The 22,415-nt window shown below is 34.7% G+C and overlaps 1 protein-coding gene across 6 annotated transcripts in view; it reads left to right on the top strand.

The window, feature by feature from the left end:
* Positions 1–22,415, top strand: part of TASP1 (taspase 1) — a 48,537-nt gene that overhangs the window by 20,505 nt on the left and 5,617 nt on the right. For 5 of the 6 annotated variants that reach the window (XR_015696806.1, XM_014074201.2, XM_014074200.2 and 2 more), the window contains 5 exons: positions 5,506–5,625; positions 8,673–8,751; positions 11,823–11,933; positions 19,921–20,031; positions 20,760–20,833. Coding sequence is in view for 5 of the 6 variants with exons in the window: in XM_014074201.2 (XP_013929676.1) it covers positions 5,506–5,625; positions 8,673–8,751; positions 11,823–11,933; positions 19,921–20,031; positions 20,760–20,833 (495 nt within the window). In the remaining variant the exon portion in view is untranslated. The remainder of the gene's footprint in view (positions 1–5,505; positions 5,626–8,672; positions 8,752–11,822; positions 11,934–19,920; positions 20,032–20,759; positions 20,834–22,415) is intronic. The other variant, XM_014074202.2, reaches the window with a different exon arrangement.

Here is a 22,415-nt window from a genome sequence, read left to right on the forward strand (position 1 = left end):
CAGTGTTTACAAATTGGAAAATGGCGCAACAAGAAAAAGAAACGTTAACATTGCAGATGATTATGTTTGGAATTCAAAAGATCTTAGCAGTAACAGAGAAAATTGAGAAGAGATTTGCGAATATAGAATGCAGCACAGTAAAATTTGATGGAAAAATTGAGGATGTTTATCAAATGGAAAAAGTGGAGGACAAGAGTTCTAAAAATTGAAGGAAAAAATAAAGAAACAAAAAAAATGTTGATATTGATAGTAAACTGAGCCTGGCTGGAAGTGAAAAGAGTGGAATATTGTAAGGGGAGATAGATGGACTGGAACTCTATCCCAGACTTCAAAGTACAGAAGAAGAAAAGAGAAAAATTGATGGAAGTAAGGAGAGAAACTTTATCAGAAGCACGAGTGATAACTAAAGATAAGCTGATTGAAGAAGCAAATGGAGGGTTTCGAGTTTACATAAGAAATGAAATGAACAATAACTTGCAAAGAGAAGTGTATATAAGACTTACCAAGAAATTAATCAGAATGCTAATGCTACAAATGGCAAGAGACATAAGATTGCACTATTACTGGAAAGATACAGGTTGATGTAATGAAAGCTGATAATAAAAATTAAGTAAAATTTAGTTAAATTTAGAGTATTATGTATAAAATGAAGTGATAATGGTTATAGTTAAATAAATGATTGATGATAATAATAATACATATATATGTATTGGTTTGTTAAGAGGAAATTCTATATAAATTGCAAATGAAAGAAAGTTTAGAAATTAAACATAATCAATTTTTTATTTAGAACATGTTATAAAGATGCAATTTTATTGTAGGATGTTGGGAGGAGTTAATGGAATGCCATTATGTGGTTTTGCTTTAAATTGGAATATTTCATATAAAAGGATGTAAAAACAATTACAGTCAAATGAAGGCTGAGGTATGATGAAAGTAATGTATATAAATACTGCATACTTGATTTAAAAATATGTGATTCGATATGAATTATAGGTGATGTCTGTGGAAGGGACGCATGGAAGTTTTTGTAACTAACCATCACACAATTTGTAATGAAAGATGGTTTTGTATTTTTTGTTTTTGTTTTTTTTTGTGTTCATTTAAAAAAAAGAGTTAGAACAAGGTGTGAGAACGGCAAGAAGCATGGTTAGTGATGTCATTGGAATGGATAGGAAATAAATGTTGAACACTTTGGAGGATTAGGGGACAATTTTACAGGAATTTTGAATGTAAGAGCTGTTGATGGATTGATACATCTATATTCACGAATTGGAAAGTTTGAGTATTAAATGTAATAATTGACCTAAATTAAATTTAATAATTGTATTAGGCCATTAAATCAGTATGATTTTAAAAATCATAATAGCCCAAGGTTTGGCACAGTATTGAATGGCTGCAGGAGGTTTAAAAACAGTGCCATTAGATACTCGTCTTCAGGATGCTGAAGTTCTACTGAAGGGTTGCAGTTTAACAGCTGTGGACATTTTTCGTGTGTGTGGATTAGAGTATTCTTATTGCCCTCCTTGCTTCAGCTCCTGAAATTTGGGAATCTTAGGAATATATAGACTATGGTTCCTTTTGATATGTTCGATTATTAGAAATACAAGCCTGTTCTCTATTTTTGCTTAGTTCTTTAGTATTAGATCTATTTATTTTTAGTTTCCATTTGTGTACAATAAACTTGGTGTCCATGGGGTGATTTTTAATATCGGGATAGGAATTTTTTTTTTTTTTTTTAGAATTCAATAATGAAAATGTTTTTGAAAAAAAATAACTTGGAAATGAAAGCCATCATGGTAGATTGGTTATAATGCTAGTTTAGGAGTGGAAAATTTGGCATTTTGAAATTTGGCATTTTAATGAGAAAGCTAGAAGACTTGCAAAGCAAGAGTTTGAAGGCGACAAGATCAATAGGGGCTTCGGTTGTCCAAAATGGTCTATCATTGCTTCTCATATGCTTTCATAATAAACACTTTGTTTTCCATAACTTATTTGAGCTTCTTCGTGGCAAAATGGGGTGAACTAGGTTTACAGCTTTTATTCTTTCTTGGAACCAAAGTAATTTAGATGAAAGAGGATTTATGATGGCCTTCAGTTGCTTCTTGCCTTTGTTCTAAGGGCTTTAATCTTCATTACAAGGAAGCATATATACAACTCTTTCCACTATATTAATTTGGATGGGAAACTCATGTGCAGTGCTCGCTTGTAATGGGAAGTTCTGGCAGAAGATCCCTTGAAAGTCCAGCTGATAAACAATTAGTAAAATGGGCTTCCTGGGAGGAGCCTACTGGTGGAAGCAGCAAAAAATCAGCTGCCTCCGAATTCCTGGCTACGTACCTGTTTAGAGGATCTTCCATCTGACGTCTTATCAGGTTTTCTTATCCTTCAGGCAAGAAGGAAAGAAGAAACTGTTTTGCTGGCAAATGCTCTTCGATTTTTGCAGCTTTTGTGCTTGCAAGGAAAGGGGGGCTAGCCCAAGGCAGAACGGCCGTCCGTGCTGGGAACTTCAAACTGCCTTGTGCAGGACAAAGTAGGTCTCTCCCACTCTGATCAAAGTTTTGTTTAATTTACTCTTATCACGAGCTGGATCCGTTCACTGTGGACATTAATTGCTTATCAACATTTTAGCTTCTTTTCTTTTTCTCCTCCGAAAAATTATTTACTCAGAGGCTTCTAAAATGGCGCCGAGCAGCCTGGTTTCTCCGGTAATAACGAACACTTTTTGCTAGACAAAGCAAATCCTCAAAAGAATTCAAAACAAGAGAGATTGCTTATCATTTGTTTTGGTTTCACAATAGAAGAATTTTACTCCTTTATTAACCTTGCTTATTTGGAAGTTAAATGGTGATGAATCTGCTGAATGGTCTTGTTACAATGTTTACTCACTGAAAGTTTTGCCAAGCCTTAAACTTCAAAATAAAAGCCTCTTTTTTTAAAGCTGCTTATTTAGGCAATAGAGTTTTATTAACTGCAGGCAGATAAATTTTGAAATGGCCTCAAAACCAAATATTAACTTGAAGTCGTCACCCTCTACTTCCAGGGGCACATCCTCAGTGCCTGGCACAAAGCTGCAGCCTCCGCTTCCTACGCCCCCTGCTGGGGATGTGTTAACGAAAGAATTTTTTCTGAGTAATCTAAGCGAGGCTCTTAATGCACAGACAATTAAAATGGAAGATAAATTTAGAGATAATAGAGAGGAGAGAAAAGAGGAAATAAAAGAAATGAAAGAAGAAATTAAAAATGAAATTAAAAGTGAAATAAAAGGACTTAAACAGGAGTTGTATGAGAAATTTGAGGCTAAGGTTGATAAAATTAGAGACGACATGCTGAGTCTTGTAACTGTATTAACAGAACATATTTCTGGAGTGGAAGATACTTTAGAGGTTCTTAATGATGCCAATGCTAACTTGACATTGAAAACAGAGGTGGTGGAACAAAAAGTGGAAAATGCTGAAAAAGAAATTATTATGATACAGTACCGACAAATGGAGTTCGCATTAAGAGTAAGGGGGCTGCGTGAGGAGAAACAGGAGAACCTGAAACAGATCCTATCGGAAGCTTTTGACCGCCTGATGGGAAGACCAGGGACCAATCAAGGCTGGCAAATTGACAAAGCTTACCGCGTCAACTCCTGGCTGGCAAAGCAGAAGCAGCTTCCTCGAGACATCGTTATATATTTTACTACAAGAGAGTTTAGAAATATGGTACTGCAAGCATCTTATAACACTAAGCTTCAAATTGGCGGTCAAGACCTGGTTGTTTTGAAAGAGATACCACCTCCAATGTTAAGAGCCAGGAGAGATTACGCTTTTTTGGTTGAAGAACTCAGAAATCGTCAGATACAGTACAGATGGGATGCACCATTTGGCATCATATTTACATTTGATAAGCAAAGGTACCGCCTCAACTCTGTATGGAAAGCCCGAGATTTTTATTATAATATATTGAAGGCCGGACACCCTGCACCATCTGGACCCAGAGAAAGACCACAAGAAAGACAGGAATGCATATAAAGAGGATATATAATGTATTGATACAGATGGATTCGGAAACAGAGTTAGTTAAAGATTGTATGATAAAATGGGCTCAAAATATTGAGGAACCAATAATGTTGGATACATGGGAAAGAATCTGGGTAAGAAATGTGAAATTTACACAAGCTCAAAATCTGAGAGAAAATTTTTACAAGATGTTCTATAGATGGCATTTAGATCCTAAAAAGTTGGCTTCTATGTATCCGAATGTACAGCCTAAATGTTGGAGATGTGGTTCTCTCGATGCTACATATTACATATTAGTAAAACTCTAGTGTTTGTTTTTGCCAAAAGCTGTAGCCTCCAAAAATAATTACTTTAAAAACAAATGTATTTGATTATATCAGATTTCGGAGTAGTCTTAAAACAAAGATAAAATAAGATACAACCCTAGGTATATATCAAATCTTGTTCAGTTATCAGTGAATGTATATTCAGAAAAACGTAATCCTAAGTAAGGATACTTAGGGATGAATTGTAAAAAACACCTCTTTCATTGTTGTCCTATCTGCATCCGCATTGAGCCATAAGTTCCATTTGAGTCCAATAGAGCTTACATTTCATTAAAAAAACATTTCAGGACTGGGTAATTTGTAGCCCATGATTTAATTTCATTTGCTCTTGAGCCTGATTCTGAAAGCATTTTGGTAATGATTAATCCAAACCACTCTTATCTATCTCATCCCTGGTACCCTGGTATGTAAAAAATAAGAGACAGCAAACAGTATCCAAAAGAGAAAAAAAGGCGGCATTAGAAAAAGAATAACAATTTTGGTTATTTCAATTCTAGTGACTACTAGCAGATATTTTTGTGCATTTTTTGTGGTTTTTAAAACATTACTCTTGAAATGCCACTGTAATGTAGTTAATGTTATAAAAGGTATTGAATAAGTTATCTTCACACTACAGGTAACCCCCAGTTTAAGAACAAGTTCCATTCCCAAACCCTTAGGTTGAATTTGTATGTAGGCCGGAAGAGTATTTAACTAACATAGAAGTAGTATTGTGAATTTAATTTGAATCATTGTGTATTTATCTGGAATTTTGCTACATACAATTGTGTTATAAGATATCCTTAAATTGGGACATTTTTAACCTGGGGACTTATATACATTTTGAATAAAGCACTGTCTTATTTTGCTTATACAAAGGAAGAAAATCATTAGAGGTGTTTCATTATTAATGAAGTTTTATTCAAAACAAGTTGGTAAAAGAAATTTCCCGACTAGAGCTATTGTTGGTGAGGCAGCTTCTGTCTTGTAAATAAACTTCATATCTTAGATGAAAAAAACTAGCGAGTGATCTCAACAATTGCATATAGAGCATGTACAATCCGGTCAAGAAAAGTAAACAGTCCTGTCCTGAACTGATAGTTATTTGGTTCTAAGCTCCCATATGTCTTCAACTGCAAAAATATCTCAACTGCTTAAGAATATCTTTTCAATGTCTTTGTTTTCCTGTTGTATAGGAAAATGAGTCAGAAACATTGGACACTGTTGGAGCAGTTGTTATTGATCAAGAAGGAAATGTTGCTGCTGCGGTGTCCAGTGGAGGCTTAGCTTTGAAACATCCTGGGAGAGTTGGTCAGGTAGGTTTAATTTGATGGTGCATCTTCACTTTTTTGAACCAAACTTGTTGTCAAATAGAGCGCACATTCTTCAACTTAATGAAAATTATGCTGGTTCGGGTTAGACATTTATACAATAATCCATTCTCAGTAGGAGCTACTAAGCACTTAATAAAATACATTTTAGATTTGGACCTTGGATATGTCAAGATCTGTTATTGTGTGGTCCTGCTTGCTTCTTAAAATTTGACTTGGAAACTATTCTGTGTTTTTCAAATACCTTCTAGTCAGTGTTGACTTTTGGCAATTGTCTAGATGGGTTTCTTCAGTTTTGTTAGCTAAGATTATGAAAGTGATCTGCCATTGCCTAGGGCACCCTATGTTGCCATAAGGTGATGTGAGAGAGACTGGATGCCCTAAGGTTCCTGGTTTCCTGGGTTCTAGCCTGATGTTTTATCCACAACTAATCCATTACTTTCTGAAATACTCTTGAGGTTATGCAAGGCAGGGATTTTTTTTATCAGATTCTTGTCAAGGGAAACCTCATGGCTTCCCCCTATCAGTGTTGCATAATGACTAAGTTGCAGGACCAGGGACCTCAGGTTCAATTCCATCTCAACCATGAAAACTCACTGGATGATGTTGGAATGGTCACTCTCTCAGTCCAACATAGATTACATGGTGAATGTTGTGGAGATAAAATGAGATAAAATCTCCATGTAAGCCACTTTGTGCTCTGGACGATATGGCAAGATACGAAACAATACACAATTATACTTACAAGTATACAATAAATAAACCTACAGACTGATATTGTTAATTTTCTGAATTTTCATGATTTATGAAAAAGGTTTTGGGATACAGTCTGAACAACTAAAAGAAATGTTGGGGAAAACTGATAATTTTGCAAAATGATGAAGCGAGCCCTGGAGCAGCAACATAATCTCTGCCCCTTTTATATATGATTGTGAAATTATTTTGCCATTTGCCCTCTTCCTGCATATATCTTGAATTGAGAGTAACTATAAAAATCAATGAATGGGATGCTCTCCCATTTTCTTGCCAGTGTTTCAACAAATTTGCTCTAAAATTTATACCATTCTTAAAATAATTGTATAACCATCCTAAACAATTTCTTAAATAACTTTTAAAGGCAGACTTAAAAAATAACATGAATCTACCAATGAGGGAAAGAATTTGGCAGAAATAATCCTTCTGAATCATTCCTACATTAGTTAGAGAGATTTCTTTGAAGTTAATTTATAAATGGTATTGTACTGCTATATACATAATAGATTTGCAGAATATATTCCCAAAATGGTTGGAAAGGCAATGAAAAAGAGGTCTTTTAGATCTTTGGTGGAGATGCCTTAGATAAACATATTTTGGGGAGAGAGGGGGGTAATTACCATATTTTTCAGAGTATAAGAAGCACCGGAGTATAAGAGGTACCAAGGTTTTGAAAGGCAGATTTAAAAAAAAGTAGGTAGGTAGATAAAGGGAAGGAGAGAGAGAGAGAGAGAGAGAGAGAAATACAGTTTGTAGTTAGGGAGAGAGAGAGTGTGTGTGTATATAGGTAGGTAGGTAGAGGGATAGCGAGAGAGAAAGAAATACAGTAGATAGGTAGGGAGAGAGAGAGAGTAGGTAGGTTGGTAGGTAGAGGGATAGAGAGAAATAAAGAGGGAGAGAAATACAGTAGATAGGTAGGGAGAGAGAGAGTAGGTTGGTAGGTAGAGGGATAGAGAGAGAGGGAGAGAAATACAGTAGATAGGGAGAGGGAGAGTAGGTAGGTTGGTTGGTAGATGGATAGAGAGAAATAGAGAGAGAGCAAAATACAGTAGATAGGTAGAGAGAGAGAGTAGATAGGTAGGTAGGTAGATAGGTAGATAGAGGGAGAGAGAGAGAGAGAAATACAGTAGGTAGGTAGGGAGAGAGAGTAGGTAGGTAGGGAGATGTTTCCAAGTGTATTTATCCATGCTAAAGAAGGAAATCACTGACAATCTGCAGCACCTAAGACTTTGTTTCTGCTGGCACACCACTTGATCAATGTAATTCTCATCAATCAGTTTAAGAGCTTTCCAAAAGGGGGGAAAAAACAGTTTTTGCACTCTGCAAACCTCCCAAAACCGGGCCGGTTTTTGCAAAAATGGTGTGTTTTTTTTGTTTTTTTTTTAAAGGCATGAATAGCCTTGGGGGGAGCTTGCAGAGTGCTCCTGGGGGGGGGGGGACACGAGCAAACAACGGGCCATTTTTCATCAAAAATATTACATGCATAGCCTTATGGAGGCTTATAGAGTGCTGCTGGGGCTGAGGGGGCAAAAAACGTTCCATTTTTTGCTCATTTCTGCCCTCCCCAGCCCCCAGGAGCTCTATGAAAGTCTCCATAAGGGTATGCACGGCTATTTTGGTGAAGGGGGCGGGGCTTCGGGAGGCAAAAAAATGTTATATTCGATGTATAAGAAGCACCCAGATTTTCAGCCTCTTTTTTGAGGAAAAAAGGTGTGTCTTATACTTCAATTATGCTTGCGGACAATCTTTTCTAAGTACAGTTTAATAATGTTAGATGTTAATTACCTGCTGATAATATACAAATGATGCAAATTGTATTGAAAATGTGTCATTATAAAATAAAAGTGTATGGTGTCAATGGAAAATTTAATGCAGAAGCATATTAAAAGTTATGCAGGACCAAGAGGTTTTTATGATATGTAGCATCCTTTTATGAATTTGATTAGTAGAGATCCTAAAGTTTAAATTTCTCACCACTATAATGTATTCTTATCCAATATTGTACCTCATAATATTTTGAATCATTATTTTATTTGTTGAGTATTTTTTATGAGTTATTTTATTGTGGATTTTTCTATTTTAAAAAAAGATTCAGCTTGTCTTCTGCAGGGAAGCTCTAGTGTTCATGGGTTCATTGCTTAGGGGAATACAACGAGTTTGCTTAGAAATAAGGGACCTTGTCGGATAATATGCACAAGCCTAGAGTTTGTATTGAAACCTATTTTCTAACCTTTGATTAAACTTTGTTTTTACGTAAAATCCTCTTACTATTCTATCAGGCAGCCCTTTATGGATGTGGTTGCTGGGCTGAAAATATGGGATTTCAGAATCCTTACTCTACAGCTGTGAGTACCTCAGGTATTTACTATTCTTATAAATATTTGTTTGAATGCTAATTCTTGAAATATATTGATGCTGCATATCTTGAAATGTCTAAATATTTCTGTTCAAAAACCTCTGCATTTGTCTGTTTGAATCCAGTTCTTCCAATTCTCAGTTGTCATTTCCTCATATGTGAATGAATTGATTTTTCAAAATAGTTACTACCAATACTACCAAATATTGATGGGTGCCACTTTGGAGTAAAAGCTCAAAATACTGCTGTATAGTAGAGAATGGTTCTAACATGGAGGGATTAATTTCTCTGCATCCTCCAGCAACTTTGGTGCTGTGGCTGATCATTTAACAATAGTTCATGCGCTGTAACTTGCTGCCTAGCTTCCTTCTTTTTTGCATGTGGCTTGAAGAAAGAAGCCTGGCTTTTCATTTCTCCTCCACTCAATAGGAGTTGCTTTCATGTCTGAAAATTGAAAACGTGTGTTTTTCAGTGTGGTGTATGAATGCAGATGCCCTCTGTCACACCTGCTTCTAATTTCCTGACTTGAAAGGAAAGCTCATCAAAAGAAGCAGAAACAATTTCTTTGACACACTGCTCCGAAATGCCTCGCTTTACAGAAGTTCTTTGCAATGCCATCTTGGTTCCATTGTAGATGACTCTAAGATGCTGGGCTTGAATAATAAGTCATGTTTTACTTTGCCCAATACTGTGGTTGGTTGTTTTTTTTTTTTTTTTTTAAGAAAAAAAGACCTTTTTGTGGTTATTTTAAACTTTTTAAGAAATCTGCTTAAAGGGGATTTGGGTAGGTGCTTGGCTTTGTGATAAGCCGAAATGAAAAACATTGCATGTAGTAGTAACCAAAGGTCATGTAAACTGATAAGAATGTTAACACTCGTAGCCCTTGAAGTTTTCAGGCTTTTCATGTTTAATTCTAACATTCCAGGAAGAATGGCAGCACAAAATCATGCACCTCTTAAAAGACTTCCTAACCTTGGAGTACTACTGTAATGTGCATAGGTGCTTTAAAAAATGTTTCTTAACTTTAGAAATAATAGTACAATGAAAATAGGAGGGCCCCAGTGACATGTGATATAGATGATCCACAGCTGAAACTTTCCTTCCTTCCTCCCTCCCTCCCTTCTCAATCCCTCCCTTCTCCTTTCCTTTCCTCCCAGTCAGGGCAGGTAGTTTGATAGGAAAATTGTTCAGGAGCCCATGGATAGAGGGTGAACCCAGTGGGGGAAATAGGAAACCATTTGATTATCTTAACTGAAAAAGTTCTACTTGTGTAATAAACTATGGTGGTAGAGATGGATAAGGATAAAATACTAGGTTTGTGCATGGAGTTTTTTTGTAAGGGAAAATGTTCAGACATCTGAGCTTCTACATAAAACAGTACAAATGTTGGCTGCAAAGCCAACAGCCCAGGAGGTTTGAGACCTCAGAGACATAAGATGGGGTGAGCTCCTGTCCTCGCCCTATCCTGTCTTGCCAATCTAGATGTTTGGAAGCATGCAAATGCGAGTAAATAAATAGGTACCACTTCAGTGAGAATATATCAGCACTCACTGATGTCATGCTGGTCAAATGACCATGGTAATGTCTTCAGACAGTGCTGGCTCAACAGCACTTGAAATGGAGATGAGCAACACCCTTTATAGTCGGCAACGACTGTAAAGTAAAATTCACAGGGGCTCCTTTACCCTTTACAGGTCGACAAAAGGGAAAACAAGCAGCATAAAGATGCTTCCATCAGCCAGTGAGCTGCCAGTGAAATCAGTGTAGCTTTTTTGACCAGCTGTCTCCTAAACCATCCCAACAAACCTGTAGGCAAAGAACATTCACCTGACACCTTGAAGTTTAGAATTGGTTAAATTTCTGCGATTTTTCCTTGTTTGTATATATAGTTTGAGAAACATTTTTCTTTGAGGGTGGGCTTTAATAAACAGTAGGAGTCACTGCCATATAGCTCTCCACGTTTCTATTCATATGGAAGGTATCTGTCTCCTTGCCCTGTTTTAAAAAAGCATTGGAACAAAATAGTGGAAGTATCTATGGGTCTTAGTCAGCAGCGTGTAGTAGTAGTGCTGTAAACTATTCCAGAATGAAAAATTTAAACTGGTGTGTAGGAGTTGGGGACTGTCACTATAAAGGTGCTAGTCTGTTTTCAACAAGATATATTCTGGAGTGACCTTTTAGCACTTTGAAAAGATGGCTGGGGCAAGTGTGATCCTTTATTAAGTACTACACCATTGGGTTAGCATCTGTTTATAATAAAGTAGGTTCTTTGTGTAAATCTCTACAGTAAAGTATCTTGACATGATGTCTATAGTAGTTAACATTTGTGCTTTCTTTCAAAGAACGTAGAGAAGTACGCTATGGTTGATCACACAGTTTTCCCAAAGTGCGATGGGAAAAAAATGACAGGACTCTTTGGAAATTCAAGAATATTCACCAAAACAAACTTCACTGAAGAGACGTGACAGAGTATTAGACCTATAGTCTGTCCTGACTCTTTAGTTAAGTTTCTGTAAGAGGAAGAAATGAAAAAAAAAGTATTAAATACTATTTTTATGTAGATATGCAGTGCAGGAATAAGCTATTTAATTTTGTTAATTACTGAACATGTTAAAGTTGTCAAGGTTAAAAAAAGATATAGTATGTTTATGAGTTTGGCTTTGGTGTTTATATGCCAAAACATTGTTCTTTATTATTGATTTATAGTATAAGTTGCTTGACATTTAAATAAGCATGAGTGAGAAAACATTGTGAAGGCCCCTACGTGCTGCTAACTGAATCTTAAATACACATACTCTTTTTTTTAATGTAAAACCAATGGATCATGCTTGAAATAATAATCTTTATTATATTGAAAATCATCTTGGGAGACTAAATGGTGAATTAATACTCTCTGAAATTATGGATTCTGATTTTTTTTCAAGTTCTTTCTAATCCATTGGAATCTTTTGAGATTTATACTTGGAGAAAAGTACTATAGCAGTTCTATACAAACTATTAGTTAAGATAAAGATAGTTTTCTGTTTTGCACATGTATATTAACCATCCTCATATGTATATGTCCTTTATATAGGTTGTGGAGAGCATCTTGTACGAACATTGCTGGCCAGAGAATGTTCCTGTGCTTTGCAGAATGAAGATGCTCATCAAGCTCTGCTAGAAACTATGCAAAACAAGTTTATTAGTAAGTGCAAAATTTAATTGAGAGCTGGCTTCTAATTGTTTCTAGCCATGTTAATGCAGTGAAAACAAATGTTCTGTGCTACTTTGTAGGATAGGACATGATTTTTTTAATCTAGAAAGGATTGTTCCCTAATATTTTTGCTGGTCTTTAGAGTGCACTCAGTTTCTTTTAACACAAAATATAATTCTGTTGCAGAATAATACTTTGTGGATTTTAAGAGCCATGTGGCACCATCTTCAGCCTGAATAATAATCGTATATATGAAATGCTTGGTACTAAGAAACAAATGACTTGATAAAACTTGTATGAGATTTCATAAATGTACTGTTTCTTCCCCTGTTTTTGATAATGTAAGCTTTGCTCTATTACTGAATTAATACTTTGTTGTTCTACTTATTTTGTTGTTTTACTTGAGATAGCTTTACTTGAGATAGCTTAGAAAATAAAATAAAGCATAAAACAACAGTAATATAATTAGGCTTAAATTCAAAATTATTATAAATTGATTTAACAAAAACTTGAGAAAAGAGGGTTTTTTCCCCATTTTCTTAAATATTGGTAGAATGTGGTTTCTGATGATATTTTTTTTAAAGAGCAGGTTGTTGAAAGAGAAACCTGTAGAATTGAAGCACCCATTATTTTTCATTCAGTTATTTCTGTCCTTTTGTTTTCTAAACTGGTTCTTTTGTTATAGAAATTTAATAAGTAAATTTAAGCTTTATGCACTAGATTAAAATGAATCTTATTCCAGATAGATCACTTCGGAAGTATTCTTTAATTCTTAAAGCAGAGGAGGATTTTTTCCAAAGCAGCTGGTATTACATGTATCTATTCTCTTCCATGTGCACCATTTTAAAGGGCTTTTAATTTTGCTTTTCTGTATATATATATAGATAATGCAAAAAGAGAGAAAGGAATGTGGTGATTGATAAACTTGCTTTTTAATGAAGTGAAACAGTTTGCTGGAGCTCTCCAGTCACAAAGTGAATGGATGTTGTGTCTTTGCCGGTCTGTTCTATGTTAGTTCTGACTCAACTGAGCAGGAATGTTTTCAAGCCTTTGAAGAGAGAGCCTATGTTTTAATCCTTCCTGATTCCGGTACTGCTTCAGACAAACCTTTCTTCTGATCCTTATTTTAACATTCAAAATCCTTTCCCTAAATCCTACTGTAATCCATTGCTTTACAACTCATTCCTTCATTTAGAAGTCAACTTATATTTTTTTCATTTTTGGACTATGGCTGCTGCCTCTGATAGTGACATGAAAAATTAAATATAGGCTATTGATTTCTATACATCACAAGATGGCTTGCTTTGTATGAAGAAAATTTCTTACAATTCCCTTTATACACCCAAAACAGTTCAGTTTTATTATTATACTCATTGACTATAATACTCACGTTCATATGCTTGATAGACAATATAAATGGTAATATCAAATTAAGTCATACCTTTTGTAGCAATGTAAGTGTGGGCATGGCAGAGGTAGGCCCTCCCTGAGGTAAATTATTTTCATTCAATTTTTAAAAACACTCAGTGATTTATTCTTCTAAGCTTTCACCTTGTGCTGGAGCCCATCATCAAGGAACTTCTTTCCTTCCAGAATTTGGGCATTTGTCTGTTCTACGTATATGGTTCCTGGTTGCGTGTAGCTTTTTGTTGTTGTTGTTGTTGTTAATTAGGATATTTATGGCTGGCTGTTAAGTTGTTAGTTGTTTTTTCCTTGTATCACCACACTCTTACCTCTTAAGAACCGAATAGGCTGGTGGTAAATCAGCACTCCTATTGATTGACAAGGAACCCATTTCCCAGGCTTCAATCATTTCTCTGGTTATTTTTGTCTCTGCTCATCCAACAATAGTAGCAGCTGCGAAATTGAATGCATATCCTTGTTCATTGCAATGGGAGGCTACCACATTGTTTCTCTGTTGCTTACCCATGATCCAAGATAATATTCATTCCCCCTTTTGTATGAAAACCTGGCAGGCATCATTCCTAAGAGGGTCTCTGCCTACAAATTCTTTCCTCAGTAAGGCACTTATAGCTATAGATTATCTGGAAGATAGTGAAATAAAGAATTGAAGCTTCAGATTCCTCAACTTACATTTGTTGAAGAGAAATCAGTCATCCTCAGAATCACAGGGCTGGTACACAAGTAGCAGCCAGATGTGTTTAAATGAATGAAAAATTCACTATAAAATCTAAATAAATGTTACCAAAGGATGAAATTCTAAGGGCAGTGTTGGAACAAAATGGAAGACTGGCAGATTGAACTATATATATATCACATTATTTATATCAAAGTTTTAGAAAATTATTCAAATTAGTATAGGAGTGATGGAAAATCTAAACATTCAAATGCGTTTTTAATACAATAGATATTCCTGCATAAACATCCTATTCAGTTTCAGAATAAATGGGGTTATGCAAAGTGCAGAAAAAAAGTAGTAAACAACCAAAAGGCAATAGATAAAAGAAAAGGAAATGGAATTAAATCTTGTTTACATCAACACTATTCATATATTGCTCCATAATTTTCTATCCTTGCAAATTACCCCTGCTCTTACCACAGTTGACATATCAATTCATACATTGTTTTTTTTAAAAAAATCTGTCTCATTTTGAAAATCTCATTACCTCTATAACCATAACCATGACTTTCTCAGTCTTCCTGTCCCTTGTATGTTTTGCAGTTTGATTATTTTACATTCTCTTGGTATAAACAAAATCAAAATCAGTATTTTTTTTTGTATTGTTGTGAAGTGTTTTCGGTTCACAACATCTATTCATTCTTGTTATGAAGTATCTCTAAATCCCCTACTCCCATTGCATTCAGCTTACTTTAACATTTCTCCTAATACACCAGTTCTCATTTCCATACAACAAAGTGGGCTACATAATAGTCGTACTTTTCACCCAACATTTATTCTGCACGATAGCCTAAACAACATATAATACTTTTCTTACAGCGAAATGCCTTGACATTTCTCATATTTTCATATACAGATTTATACAGTAACAGTAATTTACTACTGTCAAATGCTTCCGTTTTCTGTAAAAAGTTTGCAAAAAGAAAATATTCTGTAAAAAGAGGTAAAGGTTTTTTAGGCAGAAGAACTAAGAAAAAATCAAAAGGTATAATATGAATGTGTATTATTTTATCTAAATATGCTTTTTAAATGTGGTTTTGGTTCCCCTTTTTTGTTCTAATAATCCAAAATATATGAAATATCGATTCTTATCTGTAATCTCTATTTTATCTACTATCAATAGTAATTAAATTATTGGTCTATAGATAAAATAACTGTTCTCTATCCTAATTGTAAAGTATTAACATGTTTTTAATAGAGGTAGTCTTCAATTTATCACCATTTGTATAACTACCACTCAGTTATGATGGCACTGAAAAATCCTCCTCGGGACGTAGAATCACTGCAGTGACCCCGTGGTCATGTGATCAGATTTTGGATAGTCGAGAACTACCTGTAAAAGTAATTGAAGAGACATAATTCAAAATATATGGATACAACAGTGCCTTTTTAGTATCCTGGATTATAGAAATGGTAAACAGTTAAAGCTGCTGAAATGCTAAAAAAAGATTGTTTTATGTATAACATCATTCAGTATCAATGTTTTTAAAGACATGCCATCTGATCCAAAAAATCCTATATCTACTGCATGGAGTTTGTTAAGAGCTGTCAGATCTCAAAATCAATACCACATTTTGCAAAAGTACACCTAACTGGTAATGCAAAAATGTTGGGCATATTCTAATTTTTACTGATAAGAGTAGTTGCTTGAACTGCAACTTATAGTGTAAATTTTACATCTCTGACAAATAACCATGAATAAAGTAGGCTAGTAGGCTGCTTGTAACATTATGACTTTTGTTCTCTTTATCATCAGAGTTTTATCTATTTCTTATCTACTTATTATCACAAAATAAAACTTCCCAGAGAGGCATTTAAATAAATATTCCTTCTTACTTGGGAGTACCTGGGTGAATATTCAGAATTTTATTAAAAAGTGCATGAAAGACCACCCTAGTTGCAGCTGTGTTTTCTTCATCTTATTTTTATAGCTAACAGGACATTTGACTTAAGCAATGGTTGGATTAGAAGCGGAATACATGAATTACATTGTTTTTGTGTAGGTTACCTTTGGTTTAATAAAGATAAAAGATGGAATACACAACTCTGATGTAGAATGAAAATAGTGTTCTGTAAACATAAGTATCTTTCAGACAGAACAGAGGATTTTATACCTCATCTATTCCTTTCAAATTCAGCCAAGTTTGTGGAATGCAAGCTTCTCAGTAAATGTTTATTCTATTTGCAGGCTGATTTGGGAGCCTAACAATTGAAATATGCGTAGTTCTTTAGAACTGTATGTAAAGTATTTTCAAACTCTTAAAAACCTCAGCTATTTTTTTTTAATAATGCATGCACTGTTTTGCAAAAATACATTTTTGATAATCTCATGCATATAAATTAGAGTGTGGAATGTTTGCATGATGAAAAAAATGTTCATGCTTCAGGTTCCTTATTAATATATTTCCATATGCTAGAAGCTTTGAAAAGGGGAAGTACTATAGAATTCAGTATATATATGTATATATATGTGTGTGTGTGTGTGTGTGTGTGTGTGTGTGTGTGTGTGTGTGTGTATATATATATATATATATATATATATATATATATATGTATGTATATGTGTGTGTGTGTATGTATGTATGTATGTGTGTGTGTGTGTGTGTGTGTATATATATATATATATATATATATATATATATATATATATATATATATATATATATATATATATATATATATAAAATTAATTAATTAATTAATTAATTTCATCTTTCAGGTATAATTTTCATCTTTCAGGTGAGTGTTGACTCTTGATGGCTACTAGGCTAGTCCTTGCAGATTGCTATGCAAAACTAAACTTTGCCATCTTCTGGTTTTTAGCTTGATGCCTTAATCACTATGCCAAACTGGTTGTCAAAGATTTTATATTTATTTATGTAAATACTAAATATCCTTACAACATTACTATGGCAATCTGAGTGCCTTTTTTCATGGGTGTGATAGTTTATAGTGCAATCCAGAAATGTTTAATAGCTAAACTTTCAAAATAGTGTTTTATAACCTCTTTAGATCAGAGTCTACATCTATTGTTTGTCGGGGAGGGGAGAGAGAGATTATTTCCAAAAACAGTTCATTGGTTATTTTTAAAATTGATGATAGGTTATCATTCCTTAACAACAGTTAGTTTGATGACTGTTTGAAGTTATGGCAACACTGAACAAATGGCCTCTAAATTACGACCATTTGCAGCACCCCAGGAATCATGTGATCAAAATTCAGGTTCTTGGCACCCCGTCCATCAACTAGAGGTCTGGGGGATGGCAGCGACAGCTGGCTGAGACTGCTAAAGGCCTCAAACCCCATTTCAGCTCCAGCATCACTGGCGCTGCCGTTACCACTATGGCCTACTGATCACAGGATGGCCAAAAGAGCACAGATGGAGCGGGGGAGTTAGGCAATTGGGAGTTCAAAAGGAGGTAGCCTGTTGCATTTTGAGGCTCGGGGCTAGGGGGCACCAAACCATGAATGACTTGGATTGGGATGGGACTTGCCTAACGACTAGCGGGAATTGGTTAATGATGACAATGGGGATTTCTGGATTTCTGTCACTAAGCAGTGCAATCATGTGGCATTGCCAACCCCATAGTTTAACAATGGAAACTCCAGTCCCCAATTACCTTTGTAAATTGAAGACTACATGGTATATGTATTTCTGCAGAGGAGCAGAAAGAAAATATCATGGGGTAATAGTTATAGCTTACTGTACTCAGTTCATAAGCTAGTTAAGTACAGATAGTAGAGAAAGAATTGCCTAGTAAGCCTTTGCAGAAATCTAGTTGTTCTAAAACTTATGGAACGTTTTGTGAATGTAGATGAAATAATTATCTTACAACTTTTGAAATGTTTAAATGCTTCTTTTACTAGAAACTGAGTATATTTGAAAAACTAGGTTAACAGAATACTTTTGAATAGCTGCTGGGTTTCACTAAGCTCCATAGAACATCAGTGTTGTTTTAGTCCTCATTTTCTCATGTTCCGCCATGGCCCTCTGGTAGCCTCTTTTCCCTATCTCCTAATGCACATTTTACGGTTGTAAAATAATGAAATATTTTCTTGCTCAACAACATAAGATGAAAGTCAAATGTTTAGTACATCCTTCTACTATTGTTTTAAGTAAATAACATATAGCAGACAGATTTTGTTTGTGTAGCAAAGAACAAAATACATCACTGATACTCCAGTATTAAAAAAAAGTAAATTACAGAGATTAAAGCAAATTAAACACAAGTAGAAAAACAAACACAAGAAAAAATAATAATTTCAACACAAGATGAATTCTAGACCATATTGAAATATATTGCCTATCTTAAAACTATGAGTACAACCTGACAAAAATGTATGCTTGTTAGCAATCATTTCATTGTTGCAGTTATCTGATGTGAAAGAAATCATTCTCTGAGTGAAAGGACATCTTTCAATCTAACCACTGCAGGTAAAATTAGTTGATGCAGCTGAAGTTGGTTGTGATTTAAAAGTGGGATTTTATATATTTATATTATATATATATATATATATATATATATATATATATATATATATATATCTGATAAATATATGAAGGGAGATGATCTATTTTATAATAGCTCGAAATAGATCTATACTAGTCTCCCTTCATTTATTTATCAGCAAAAATAATTCAGTACAAAATGGTTTTGGCCTGGAAGGCTCCTAAGTGGAGCTGAAGGGCAAAAGGGAAGCAGTATGCTCCCTCCCATATTTGGACATGCATGCATGCATGCATGCATGCATGCATGCATGCATGCATACATACATACATACATACATACATACATACATACATACATTGGAATCAGTGGAATATATATAGTCTTCAGAGGAATATATATATGGTCTTCCACTATTGTTGCATGATATGTAGGCAATGAATATTTAACAAATGTGTGATCAAAGATTCTCTGCCCTTAACTGACTTGTTACATTTGCATTTAATCTTGTGGCGTAACCATAAAATTCTTTCCACATTTTAAAATATATGACATTTATTTGAAACTGAACCAAAAATAAAAAAATGGTATGCATAAGTTTTAGTTGGCTAATTTAAAATTAATTACAATTTCTGATGTAGCACCTTTTAAAAGTATGTTTCGAATTTGAAAGGAACATTTGCGAAGCAGTTGTGTTTTCCTCATTTTTCCAGTGTTTCAAAAGAATTTCTCAGCATAATGGGCTGGGTATTACAAATAGCAGTGGCTTTGGACAGCTTTCTTTAAAGTTCGCATTGTAGGCCTAATATATTATGGCATATTGTTTAATTTTAGATGAATTGTCCCTTTTGTGGGTATAGTAGCTATTGTCTTCCCCTGAAGATCATAATGTTTGAAAATAGTTGAAATTCTTCACTTTAAGTGTTTGTGTGATCCATCATCCTTTAGTACATCTTGACAGGAGAAGCTTGCTTTTTTCGATACAGTCAAATTATACTGAGAGTATCCTGAGAGTATTTGATTTGTACCTTTAAAATAGGCAAATTAAACATATGGAAGAAAGCAAAAGACAAAATATTGTGATGATATTTTTATCATAACATTGTTATGACAAGATGAATTTTATGCCATATTGAAGTATCTTGTCTGCCTTAGAACTACTGTATTAAAATAATATGGTTAGTTAGCAATAATTTCATTTTTGCAGTTATCTGATATATTAAAAAAATATTCAGTGAGTGGAAGGGAATCTTTCAGTCTGATCCATTGCAGGTGGAGTAAGGCAGGTGGTTATATTTCTTACATTTATGCATTATTGGGAGACAGCCAGCATCCATTAAAAAAAGATTAATTTTCCGTAATTCTCTCCTTGCCTCCCATTTCTCCACAGGTTCACCTTTTTTAGCCAATGAAGATGGTGTTTTGGGAGGAGTGATAGTTCTCCGCTCTTGTAGGTGTTCTGCAGAGCCCAACACTTCACAGGATAAACAATCTCTATTAGGTAAGTACTGTATGAGATGTGAGCTTCAAATAAGTTATTCAGTTATCATTAAATGTAATAATCAGATTATACCTCTATGACTTGAAAAACCAAAATAAAAAACAGTGCAGAATTTAAATACTTACCAATCCATGCCCTATTAATTTGTTTTATGAAATTTTTTTACTACATTTTAATTACATCCTGGTTTCTGAAATAGGATAAAAGAAGAGGTACACCTAAAATTATGAAATTGTCTGGGGCAGACTGTAATTGTGAGTCACTTTTCTAGGATAGAAATAATTCCTCTTTCTTTATAGGGTAAAAATAGAAGGAGGGGCAACATGATGATTTTGAGCAACTTCTCATTTTTAAAAAAAGAGCCATGAGATCTTTTCCTTCCAGCAAATAAATACTTGCTGCCCCCCCCCCCCCCAAAAGCTGCTAATATAGACAGCAGAAACATTTCCTTGCTGTCTAAAAATTGCGTTGGATGGCACAGAGAAACAAAAATAGTTTTGGTGTTTCTAGCATTCAGACCCTGGAACATGGAACTCAGGGAGGTTTTCTTTAGCCAATAGGCCAGTTTACATATTTCTCTCTCTGATAAATTTGATGCCTTTCAAACACTTTTCAAACAACCATCCAGTTTTATTTAAAAGTTCTTTCTTCTTATTTTTCAGCACTTTGTTGGGAAAATAGACAGGATACTTCAGTTAGTAAATAAATATTTTTTTCTCTCCTCATAGTAGAGTTCCTGTGGAGTCATACAACAGAAAGCATGTGTGTGGGATATATGTCAGCACAGGATGGCAAAGCTAAGGTAAGCCGCAAAGAGTAACTTGTGAAAACTAGTTGCTGCTTAAAAATGAATGCCTTACTTTATTCAGCAGGCTGGTTTTAAGTTGTTCCTATACCGAAGTAAAAATAAAGTAGCTGAAGAAAAGTTAATTCCATTGTTTAATTTGTCATGTTGTTTCCCATGGCCACAGAAACTCTTGTGCAACTCAGGTAACATGGCCAAACTATGGTTTATATCTCTGAGATGCCAAGTGGCTCATGCTGTTTCTCTTCTCTTTCATGGTTGTGCCCACAGAATGCTCCAAGTTGCCAAACCATGATGTTTGAACTGGCCTGTTTTTGATAGCATAATTGAAATAGCTAGAATAAACAAATGGAAAATGAATAGCTAAAAAGGTTACACTAAAAGGATTCTGCAGAAAACTTTTTTTTTGCCGTTATTACTTGCTCAAGTTCAAGCTGCTCCAGAACTTTGACCACAAACTATGCTTTGCATAAGAGGGAGGAAATGCTATCAAAAGTTAGATGCATAACTAAGGTGAAATTGAGGTCATGAAGTTTTAATGAGCTGGACGAAAGAGTAGATTGGTGGAGAAAAAAAAGTAGACTTGCTTTCAGAATGACTAAGAAAAATAAACTTGCCCACTGAATGGCCCATTAATTAGGCCATTGTGGCCAGGTTCCTTACAGCATGGGTGCATACTATGTGGCTTCCAGATGTTGCCAACCACAATTCCCAGCATAACTAATACTGTGGATGCTGAAGATGTAGTTCAGCATCATCAGATTGTGGGCATGCCTAAAACCCAATTTTATATTTGCAAGCTGTTATTTAAATTACTAAAGCTGCAAACTAGGATCATTTCAGTTTCAAATTGTTCAATCTGGTCATTTGTAATTGTCTTGTTTGTTTGTACTATTACACTACCATACAGGTAGTCCTCAAATTATGACCTCAATTGAGTCAAAAATTTCTATTGGTAGGCAAGATAATTGTTAAGTGAGTTTTGCCCCATGTTACAATCTTTCTTGCCACAGTTGTTAAGTGAATTACTGCAGTTGTTAAGGTTAATCTGGCTTCCCCATTGACTTTGCTTGTCAGAAGGTCGCAAAAGGTGATCACATGACTCTGGATACTGCCGATGTCATAAGTCAGTTGTCAAGGGTCTGAATTTTGATCACATGATCATGAGGATGCTAAGTGTGAAAAACAGTCATAAGTCACTTTTTTCGGTGCTGTTGTAAATTTAAGTGGTCACTAAACAAACTGTCATAAATCAAGGACTACCTGTATAGAGCTTCTCATGTAGGCTCATGCCACTTCTATTCTTAGCTGGGTTTTTAAAAATAATTTCTCATACTCTTTGTTTTTCAGAAAACAAAGTTTGCATTTCACATTCTCCCCCTTTATGATTTCTTTTAGTATTTAATGGTATAACATCTATATATTTTTTAAAAAACCATTAATTTCAGAGCATCTTGGGGATTTTGTATGCTGTGAGAGAAAAGCACTAATATTTTTCTGGCACAGAACTAAATTACATATTAGAAGTAATGCAATCCCCCTAAAGTTTGTGTTATACTTGTATCTGTTTTGATGATGC

This window comes from Thamnophis sirtalis, unplaced genomic scaffold (genome assembly GCF_051295495.1).
Source record: "Thamnophis sirtalis isolate CommonGarterSnake01/CBP01778 unplaced genomic scaffold, rThaSir2_p1.2 scaffold_5, whole genome shotgun sequence".
In the NCBI taxonomy this organism is placed as follows: domain Eukaryota; kingdom Metazoa; phylum Chordata; class Lepidosauria; order Squamata; family Natricidae; genus Thamnophis; species Thamnophis sirtalis.